Source organism: Zerene cesonia, chromosome 26 (assembly GCF_012273895.1).
Source record: "Zerene cesonia ecotype Mississippi chromosome 26, Zerene_cesonia_1.1, whole genome shotgun sequence".
In the NCBI taxonomy this organism is placed as follows: Eukaryota; Metazoa; Arthropoda; class Insecta; order Lepidoptera; family Pieridae; genus Zerene; species Zerene cesonia.
Window position 1 is genome coordinate 6694509 of NC_052127.1, and position 11616 is coordinate 6706124.

The following is an 11616-nucleotide window of genomic DNA, read 5'->3' on the forward strand; positions in this document are numbered from 1 at the left end:
AAAGTGAGAAATAAGGTTTTTTCGTTCATTATTGTTTTCAGCATATATTAAAAATTATTTGTATGATAGATATATAACACCAATCGAGTACACGAAAAATATGACACAAAGCGACCCACGCTTTTTTCACAACAATACTAGTATTTTTCATTCATTATTATTTTCAGTTTATATTAAAAATTATTCACAACAATATTAGTATTTTTCGTTCATTATTGTTTTCAGCTTATATTAAAAATTATTTTATAGTTTTTAGTTTGATGTGCTTGAAAAGCGTGTTTTTTAGTTTTTTTAAACTATATTTTATTTTATCTCATAGCGGGCAATTGAGCTGATTGGTTAGAATCATCATAAGATACATCTTAACAATACACATGTAATAATAAATAGTGAAAAACTAGAGGATAGTTGATCACAGAAAAAGGTCAGTGAGACGTAATAATATATCTTTATTGAGTTCACAAACAAATACAGTAGGTATCTGATATTTGAAATGCGGATCTGTCTTCGCAGCTAGGAAAATCTTGTGTTAAAAAAGCATTTTTTGCTGAAAGATAGAATAAAGTACCTACTTTAGCACACCTGTGCTCCGCGGTTGCTTCCGCCGATAGTAGAAACTTTAATCTCATATTTCAGCCATTTATACTTTATAACTATTAGATTTTCTATATTAATCAAAACGACTGCTTAAGTACATTTAAATTATTTTTAAACACTATCGTAAATTACAAAACACGTAAGTTCACAGTACAAATTCAATGTTCTTCATTAGGCTTTCCAGTGCATATTGGGGATAAAACACTTAACGCTCCTACATATTGTTTTAAGGTAGACAACGTTAAAACTTGCGATGGTTACACAATCATGGTCGAATCGTGGTCCAGCAGCTGTTTGTGTAAATACTCTGAAACAGATAAGGAAATGAAAGGATTTTTTCACAGAAATGTAATAACGAACTTGAATAATTTAGAAAAAGTGGATTTTATGTTATTATAAAAAAGGACTTGGCCTTGGGTAGCCTCAGATCAACTGGAAAAAGGTGTTGAGCATACAATATGTCTGAATAAAAGCTACAAAATGCATATTTTCAAAAAAAAATTTCCTTGTACTGTTGCTAGATATTACTTTATAATTGAATTAGTAGTCCTGACCTTATTTTGTCCTAATCCCTACGAGCGATCGATCGATCGATCCTTACGCCGATTTATTTCCTAACATATTTGTATATAGTATTTTTTAAAACGACCAGCGATAAATGTATTATTGGTTTGCGGTTGTATTAGGATGTGATGAGGCCAACCTATCCCTAAAATCATATTACCTATCTAAATTTAACTTTACATTCATCAATCGATGATCTAAAAACCTTGACATTTTTCGCAACTCAATACTTATTTTTAAAAGGTATAGAAAAACATATCTTCAGCTTTTAAGTAATAAAATATTATAAAAAGTCATCTTCTGCCTTTCGACCTTATCTCAAGAAAGGTCACATAAAGGTACCTACATGTCTATGTCACGTCGGTCGGCGTGTTGTCTTGGCTATTGGTTTCCTTATTCGTAGCTAATACTCCGAACTTCGGTGGCGTCATCCAATGTTTTTGCAATTGTTTCTTATTATCATAAGCGACTCGATAGACAAGAAATTTTATAAATATTATTTTTTATCCAAAACTTCTTAATTTGCAAATTTTTTTAAACCTTGTATTAATAAGCAAGGATGTTTAAGTACCAGAATTTGTAGATATGTATTTTTAGATAAATTCCATAGTTTTAAGAAATGTTGGAACTGTAGTTCCAATAATATCCAGATGATGCCTACTTCCGTTTGTTTTCTGACAAGTTTTTTGTGCTTGGGTGATTCAATATTACAACGCTTGATGTGCCTTTTCATAACGTGGAGCAATCGACCATTTCAGAATAATTAGCTATCCTATGTTCTGATAAACAAGCACCATGTCTGCAGTCCGCACCGAAGTTGTAACCGCTGCACTGCCGATCATTTTTGCTAGACCTCGACAAAGAATTTAAGTGTTCCTAACAAGACCGGGCTACCTAAAAGTAATTCGTAGTATTATTCTGATTGTGAGTACCAAAGTATCTAATTATATTATTATTTATTTATCGATTAGGTGCAAGACCTAGATAAATCTGAGTAGTTATTGGATTTAAGGTTTAAAGACTTTATTTACTCATAAGAACAATTCGTGCACTTAATTAAAATGAGTAAAATGTTATCTTAAATTAATTTATGCTTACATCTCTGGTTTATAATATTCATATAAAACAAGCTACATTACCGTTATAATCTAAGTTATAATATAATATAGTACATATATGATTTTTTAAAAGTTCTAAATGCATTGTGTCTTGCAATAGTTATTCAACATTTCATTTGAATTGAATATCTAATAATATACTTTAATTTCTATTCTAATTTTCACCACCACTAAGTGATATGAAGAAACACATGCATGTAAGTAAGCAATGTTCTTTGGGCTGTTAAATGTCATTGGAATTACAACGGATCCGCCCTCAAACCTTCACTTTCACATTAGAAAACTAAAGTCATTATGTATGTGATACTGGAACAAAATGGTACGTAAGCGTGTACCACATCAACAAGTTTATGAAACCAGATTATAGTCGCATGTAGCGCAATTATTTTCATCATCACCATCAGCCCATACACAGCCCTATTGCTGGAGACAAGCCTCCTATGAGGGTTCAGGCCATCATGCACAACGTTGGCCAAGTTGGCAGATGTCACATGTCATTGTACTTTTGATTCTTGGACATGTCGGTTTCCTCACGATGTTCTCCTTCACCATTTTGCAGCAGTAGTGATGTTATCCACATACGTAGTTAAATTGAAAAATCAATTTCCTGCACGCACGCCTGGTCTCGAATCCCCGACTTATCGATTTCAAGTTCGAGGTTTTCACCACTGAGCCACCACTGTTTCAATGCAATAATTTTATTCTATTTTATTTCACACTAGCTGTACCCCTCGGTTTTACTCATGTAAAACCTGATGATATATAGCCTAAAGCCTTCCTGATTTAATGGGCTACCTAATCTAACACTAAAAGAATTTTTCAAATCGGACCAATAATTGCTGAGATTAGCGCGTTCAAACAAAGAAACAAACTCTTCAGCTTTATAATATTTGTATAGATCTTATCATAATTAATACTGAAATAATTGAGAAAAATAACTTTTGAATCAAAGTTTTGTTTGTACTTGTTTCTCTCTTTTCAGTTCACTAATTTATTGCTGTGACTTAAAATAAAATTATAATTTTTCACTTCGACGGTGTGAGCCGATAGCCATGAATCTTTTTTTTTATTTAAAAGCTTATGTCTCCCGTGTAGTCCCATTTAAATTTGGTCAAGTTCTGACGAATTAAAGGAAGTTTAGTCTTTTGTTAAAAATAGTCGAAATGAGAAACTCATCCCTTTATTGGAGTCGATTAAAAATACAAAGGTGATCGCGCGACCTTACTAAATTTTGTATTGTCCTCATTAATCCATCAATTTACTTTTCGCACAGACTTCGAGGGTGCAGAAGATGAAAGTAAATTGAAACTATGTATAAACTTGTTATAAGCAAAAATATTCTTATTTACTGATTCATTACGGCAAGGTTTTTTGCAAGATGTCATATCGACATTAATATGAAATCAAGTTCAAGGCCGCTCCTAATATTCGCTTGGGTTGTATAACTCGCCTGACTACAATTTCGACACTCGACATTATCGAAGGTCGATTAAGCTCATCCTACGTATCATAAGATACTTAACCTTCTCCAAGGGGCCACCCATAAATCACGTCACACATTCAGAGAGGCAAGAACTTGCCCGTGACACTATGTGGCAAGGTATAAACCTAGATCCTTAAGTTTCATCGCGTCATGCCATCGTCATACGCCAAAAGTGATATATACAAGACGCACATCCCGGCTCCGCCGGGATATCGGGATTCTTGTTTAATTTCAAGGGAGCATTTAATCGGGATAAAAAATCCTATCACCCAAACCAGCATACCCTCTCTGTATGCAATATTTCATCAAAATCTGTTCAGTACCTTCAGTGTGAATGACGGACATACAAACTTTCACATTTATAATTTTAGTATCAAGGAGTATGATAGTATGATTATGTTAATAGAACAGTAACGTAAACAGTAACATAAACAAATAAGGAGAAAAAAAAAGAATGGTATTCTGGCGAAGGTGAGACAGTATTTCAGCCCAGGACAGTTGCTCAATCTCTACCAAGCACAAGTCCGGTCGTGCATGGAATACTGCTCTCACCTCTGGGATGGTTTTGCCAAATATCAGCTGGAGACGCTTGAGGCGATAGAGAGGCGTGCTAAGAAGCTCATAAACGACGGTGATCTGGTAGGCAAAAGACTACAGAGCCTCGCTCATCGCCGTAGAGTGGCTAGTCTGTGGTGGACGTTCCATGTACCCGGACGGTTCGACTCTACATTTTTTATTCGAACCGCAGGGACTGGAACATGCTTCCTGAGTCTGTGTTCCCTGACGGATATAATCTGGGGATCTTCAAAAGTAGAGTGAACAGGTACCTTCTAGGGAAGCGCGCTCCATCTTAGACTACATCTACGCTTACCAGCAGGCGAGATGGTAGTCAAGCGCTTCCCTATCACACAATAAAAAAAAAAAGGAGAAACCAACAACAACCAACAAAATATAAGTCTTCTTATCGTAAGCAGACAGTTTCGTTTTCGTTTGTAATTACATTCTCGCTCTTTAACCCGAAAAGCAGTAAACCGATTTGACTGGTTATGTAGTTACATGTTAATAATATTTAACTTTACAGTGCCTGCGAATAGAAGTTGATTGCAAAACATGGATGATGGTCATAGGTATTATAACGACGTATAGTATAGACATAAATATATAGACACTACATAGACATAAATTATCTTTATATATAACAGAAGCATTTACCAGTAACGCTATCAAATGCTTGAAATATTGTTGTATGAAACGTATTATTATTATTTTATGAATTAAAACTATCACACTTTTTTTTAATTAATGAATTGTGTAATATACACGTATACTCGTACTGTATACTGTATAATATCTACATACAGATAGGTAATGCACGTATTATACAGTATGCACGAGTATAGGCTGCTAACCTAACCTGACCTTTGTATGCTACTCGTATCATGACAAACATATTCTAAGATATCTCATATGTGGCCAAAGTAAAGGGTATCCCGGAGTTGAGCGCTTCGAGAGACCTTGCGCTGTCATGTAGCTCATTAGTGGAACATTGCGTGTTCCGATCCGGGGCCATGGTTCATCTTCAATTTCAATCGTAGAAGCTGCGTTACGTAGGTAGATGATGGTTAACCTTAATGCATATAGCCCGAGGCATGGAAACTGGACAAAAAAATAATCATTAAAGCTAGAGTATTTATATTGAAATAACAACATTCTGTATTCTTATCTATGCAAACTATACATATAATACAACAAAAAATGTGTGCCATTACATTATTTAAATAGAAAACATTGAGGGGGGTTTAAAAACAGCAATAATATAGCTTACTTTACGGCGCAACGACCCAAAGCGGATCTTAGCCTTCAAAAACGTCTCCAGGCATCGTGTCTTAGTGCCCTGGTGTTGAGATCTTCTACTTGGAGAATGTCCAGATCAATATAGCATGAATCTGAGCATAAAAATAGCATAGCAGTAAACCACCTAAACTATTAAAAAATATAGAAATTGTTACATTCGATGAGCATTTTCTCCTGTGAGTAAGCATAAATTTGAAGATCTGGAACACCTGATATGTAACTCAAAGAGCCCAGCTAAACTACAACATATTACAGAAGTGACGTTCTTAGCAAACATTATTCAGTTTGATGGGCATTTTCTGTTGACTTTTAAAAATCGAATTTCCAATGTGGACTTTGCCAATTGGTAAGATTGTCGACGCAGCAACAGTTTATAACTGATTTTCCATGATGATGGCATCTTTTGGTCTTAATCTGTTTCCAATTTGATTTGGTCTGCAATCGACCTTACGCCTCTTCAAGTGTTCATGGACGGTGGTGGCGCTCATCATCAGGCGACCCGCCAGCTGCATTGCAGATATATATATATATACCGTTCTTCCCGAATTACGGGAAGAACGGTGTAGTATCTATACCTTAAACTAGCACTAGCTAGTTATTAATATTAGACAATAATTGAAGCTCGAATAATATGTAGGTATACGAAAGCAATTTTGAATGTAGTTTCAATCTTGAAATATGTAGTTTAAATAGACTACAGATGAAACTTGCGACGAGCGGAAGCGTCCAGCGCTGTGCTGGCCGTCCGCCGTCCACACATCGCCTTCGTCACGTCACGATTATGATGGGGTGTCGCAATCCGCAAGACGACGCCACTGGCCGGCCTACAGTTTAGCAACATCATCGAATTTGTGTCGAGAAAACGTGTTTTTCTTAATTGTTTTGAATTTTGACTGCTCATTAAAGTTTATAACATCATGTTTGGGAATGTCAAATGTATCTCAATATAATCTATGCACTATATAAGTAATAAATCAAAAACCAGACCATTTCTGTACGTAAAAATCATTTTTAAAACGAATGCTAATTTTTCTTCTGTTTGTTTGTGCAACGACCATGTAAAATCCAAGGCAGATTTTCATTAAAGTTTACATTGGGAAAAGACCAACATTAGCTTCAATACATAAGATACATTTTGTTTGAAAAAAAAATACACGTACATGGAACAGGGGGATAAAATATGTATTCGCGAATATATAATCAAATGAAGTGTCATTGGCTAGACATTTAACAATGAAATAGAGGCTGAAATTGACGCATCTAAAGTTGTAAATATGTCTGTTCCGAAATCCATGAAATACAAGATTTCGGACTAGAATTTTTTTTTACATCAGCCCCGAGCGGATAACTAGTTATCTCAATATTTATCACTAGTTTTGTACTCGATGTTGTTTGTTACATAATACTTAGATACAGATAAAACACTCCGTACACGCAGAATTAGAAAATGTAACGAACTTATATAAAAAATAATAAGCAGGTAACCAAAATTTCCATAGATAGGATTGTATGACAAAACTATGTAAGTTGCAACATTTAGCAACATATTATTATCATTTTTTATTGCCATCATCGTCAAAGGAGCTGGTGGGTCGCTGGTCGGTCGTGGTAAGCGCTACCACCGCCCATGAATATTTGCAGAGACGTGAGGTCTTTTACAGACCTCACGCTTCTAAAAATGGATTATCAAATTTAAATGGAAAAGGTTAAAGAAAGTTCGACGAGAGCAAAGGACTGGGAAGGGTGAAGAAAAGAACGAAGCACAGTTCCAGGCTACTATTTCACGCCGGTGTTTTGTGGGAGTGGTACCTTCCCGGTGCACCCACACTGACTAATAATGTTATATTATAGTTAAACTAGCTGTGCCCTGCGGTTTGACCCACGTAGTACCTGATGTTATATAGCCTAAAGCCTTCAGCAATAGATGGGCTATCTAACATTCAAAAATTTTTTCAAATCGACCCGCAGTTCCTGAGATTAGCGCGTTCAACCAAACAAACAAATAAACAAATTCTTCAGCTTTATAATATAAGTAAAGATATATTTTATATTATTTATATTTATATATATAATCACTTAGGTATATGTTATTTTTTTAATCGCGTATGTTTTCGCAAAATATACAAAACAAAAAAAAATGTCTCACGTTACTCGTTAAAAACGAGTTTTTACGTTTTTAAAAAAAGTTATTTTTTTGTCTAATTATGAACAAACTACACTACTTTATACTACTACTTTAGACTCTAGGACAAGTATATTTTAAATGATAGTTTTAACATTTTCCAAATAAAACATTTAAATATTTAGCATTCGATGATGCGTATTTTGCAAGTTTGATATTTTTTTGCGGTTCACTAGTTAGCGCGTACAATGATCATTACTTCGCAGTTTGCACGAGTATAAGATGTTACATTAACCTTACGACATTAATAACTGTTACAAAATTAATGTTTTACTCAATCTGAGCCAACGATTAAGTGATTCGAGAGCTATTATATCCATTCTCCCCTGAGCACATTCTTGCTTCAGAGTACAGCAAGCAAAGGAGCAGGTTGGCCAGCTGCCGTTAGGTGCCACCACTGAAAAATGTTGCAAGTACATTGTTGCAGGTGCTTTTCGGGGTTTTATAAACATAGCAGATGTATTGTACAAGTGTACCTTTAATCTATTATGTGTATGCTCGTTTAATCTCGCACCAGGATTATATAGAGCACCTACAGACTGCCGCATATCAACCCTAAATACAGATTACCATTACGGTCGCAAAAATGCTTAGTGCATTAGTATTTAGAAACTCTGCTTAATTGTATCTTATAAACGAAATGAATTACAAATTTGTACACCATTGAAATAACACAAGGACAAAGAAAACAAATTAGATATGTCGATGATTCTTTTTAGTTTATAACCGGCCAAACATCACATTCGAAAGATGTCGTGAAGGTCGGCGGGTGGGGTCAGTGCGGACTCTCGGCACAGCGCTCAGACCGCGCCAGCAGCCAGCGGCGCCGCTCGCACCCCGAACGTCAGCACCAGACTCGATAACACGCTAGCACGCCGGCGCGCTGATTCGCCGACACGCCGACACGCCGACACGCCTCCACGCTACAGGAACGGTGTAGTGGACGCTATGAAAGCCATCATCACCCTTGTCGTCTGCCTTTGTGAGTACCTTCTTTGGTTTATTCCAACGAAATGATTCTGAATCTCTCAATATATAAACGTATTTATTGTTTATGCAGTTTAATGTTTATATTCCTTTTAGTATGTAAAATAAACATAATAATATGTTTATTTTGATGCCAATCACAACAAATATTTTCTACAAAACTTTGACCGACGTACTTGGGAGAGTACTACAGGTGTAAAGCCTAAAATGGGATGAAATAATAACAATTTATTACCAAACTCAAAACGAATCCTACCGATCTCTTGTAAACCCACGGAACCACAAAAAAATTAATTGAAAACCTTCTTCGGTTTTGGGTACGTTGGTTTAAATATTCAAAATCGAATGTTATTAATGAATATATATCAATGTGCGTCAGAGTTTGCGTGTCTGTGCGGCGGCCTGCGGCAATCATAAATAACTGATTCCATAATGAGGTTCTATTCTTGTTTCTAAAGTTTCCGTGAAAAAAAAAAACATTACGAATCGAGGGTTTCCGCCTCCAAGGGCTCCTACTTTCGTGTGGTTTCATAATAAAGCTAATCTAATTCATCTTAATATCGAATGCCCATTTCACAATACAACATTTTCAAATCGATAGATTATAATCCACCGAAAAGTACAGCATTAATTTATCACAATTTTACAGTAATTGTAATAAAACGGTGCTTACAGTATGCGGTGATAGAGATAAAATTATTTATATTCATTCGACTTTTGAACCAATGAATGTTACATATTATGAAAAAAGCAACGCAAAACTCTTTGCATTCAACTAACGTTACCGTAACAATCGGTTATACTTTCTTATTTCTATAATAACATAGTGTTTTTATCAAGTTTATTATTTGAAAAAATCAGTAGCATCTTTTGTACTCTTTCGTGTAGTAATTCAATAAAAGGGACGTTCGTTATCAAAAATTTCTCTACGATCTACGAATGACGACATGTAGGTAACGTAACAAGGATTAGGTAACTTATTATTACATCTTTATTGTGTTATCTTTATCTTCTTGTCATTTTCGTGTATGTGATTCTTGTTGAACATCGAAGCAAACTACTATCGTGTTGTGTTAGGTGTGTTAGCTATAATTTGCTTGTGTTGTAACAATACACAAAGTTAGATCGTGCTCTACGTTACAATAGCAAAAAGCTGTTACCTATGTTAAAATCTGACTGAGCTTCCTAGAAGTCTAACATTATTTTTGACTGACTTTAAAAAAGGAGGAGAATATAAATTCGACTGCATCTTTTGTTTGTGTTAGTTACCACATAAATGTTTACTGGGTGAACCGATTTATATTTTGTATTTGAAAGTTGGTGCCATTTCAATTTTATGTAGTTCTGACGACTTGAAGGTGGTTCTGTTTTTTCGATTTTCGATTCCTTATCAAATGAAGTTGGTGAGTATTAGCATAGGAAATAAAATTAGTAATAAATTATTATCCGTTTTTTTTGTTATTTATTTTGTTACGTAATACCATATTCCAGTACCTATTGATTAAGAAGTGGCTAGTGCATAATAACGGCAATTCAATCAGTTTTGCGGTATGCCATTTGCATATTGCTTTTATTGGTTGCGTCTCGACTCTCTAGCGTTGCGCAGGCCTCGGCGGCTCGAAGCCTACGCGACTAATTACCATTTTATCATCGATATATCGTCGCTAATGTTCTTCAAAGATCGGATAAATCCCAAAAGTTCGTCGTTGTAATGCCAAGGTCGTTTTTTCGTACAATATATTATAATATAGCTACATATGTGGTATTCTATAAGTTTCGCGGCTTCAAATAACCTGATTTGAATAGTATTATGGGTTCACTCTAGTTGTTATATTTGTGTTATTATTATTTGATATTACATTGCAAAGGCAGGTACCTAGGTAGTGTATTGTGTTATTGAAGAGAATTGATTAATTATACTTGGACATTATTAACCATTATTAAACTTTATCACAAAACATATTTTTTTAAATCTTGTTTGATTCCATTTAGATGTATTTTTTTACAACTTTCAATGTCTATAAAATTGAGTTTATGTGTTTGTTACAGGCGCAGCATGGTCTGTGGAGAGCTCGGCAGCGCCGCGCGGCTTCCGCAGGCGACCGCAACCCGCTGCAGGTCTCTTCATCATTATTACGATTTGTTCCTTAAAAGCAGATATCAGTGTCTTTAAAAATTGTTAGGATGTTAAAAAAGCAATAATTGGTTATTGTACAGAGCTAAAATAACACGACGATGCGTGCCGTGTTTTATGTTTTTAGTTATAGAAATTAATCTGCAAATTGCTATTATGTAGATATTATAATAGTAGATGTTATAAAGGAGCTATTACTCTTAAAGCCAGAAATTTTACAATTTTATTTATGTTTTTTTTTATTTCAATATCATTGGAAAAAACCGTATAAATGTTTTTTTTATATTATAATAAAAAGTCATGATAAGCAGATGTTGCTTTTATAATTTTAAATTTAAATATTTGACTCGTTGTTATATTTCATGAACATTAAGAGTTTATTGATGAATGCGAAGTGTTTCCTGTTCCGTTCCAGAATATGAAGAATACGAGAGGAACAATCTGGCGCCAGTGCAGCCGCAGGTGTCGCCCGCTTTGTCATGGCAACCCATCTCAGTCAACATCCCCATACGTGAGAATCTTGATGTCCATATGTGCAGCCGAACTCTTCTTAATTTGAAATAAATTTCAAAACAACTCGATGATAAAACAGAATTATATGAACTCGTATAACCATGGGTCATATGTATACTTAGTCTGGCCATAAATACTGTTACACTTAATTATAAAAAAATATTACATTTGAATTTCGAATCTG

The 11616-nt window shown here is 34.9% G+C and overlaps 1 protein-coding gene across 1 annotated transcript in view; it reads left to right on the top strand.

Annotated features, from left to right (window-relative positions):
- The first annotated feature begins 4296 nt into the window (after window positions 1–4296).
- LOC119837223 overlaps window positions 4297–11616 on the top strand; it is a 15198-nt gene continuing 7878 nt past the window's right edge. The window contains exons 1-5 of the mRNA XM_038362749.1: window positions 4297–4478; window positions 8146–8211; window positions 8560–8780; window positions 10835–10903; window positions 11335–11430. Of these exons, the coding sequence (XP_038218677.1) occupies window positions 4297–4478; window positions 8146–8211; window positions 8560–8780; window positions 10835–10903; window positions 11335–11430 (634 nt within the window). The remainder of the gene's footprint in view (window positions 4479–8145; window positions 8212–8559; window positions 8781–10834; window positions 10904–11334; window positions 11431–11616) is intronic.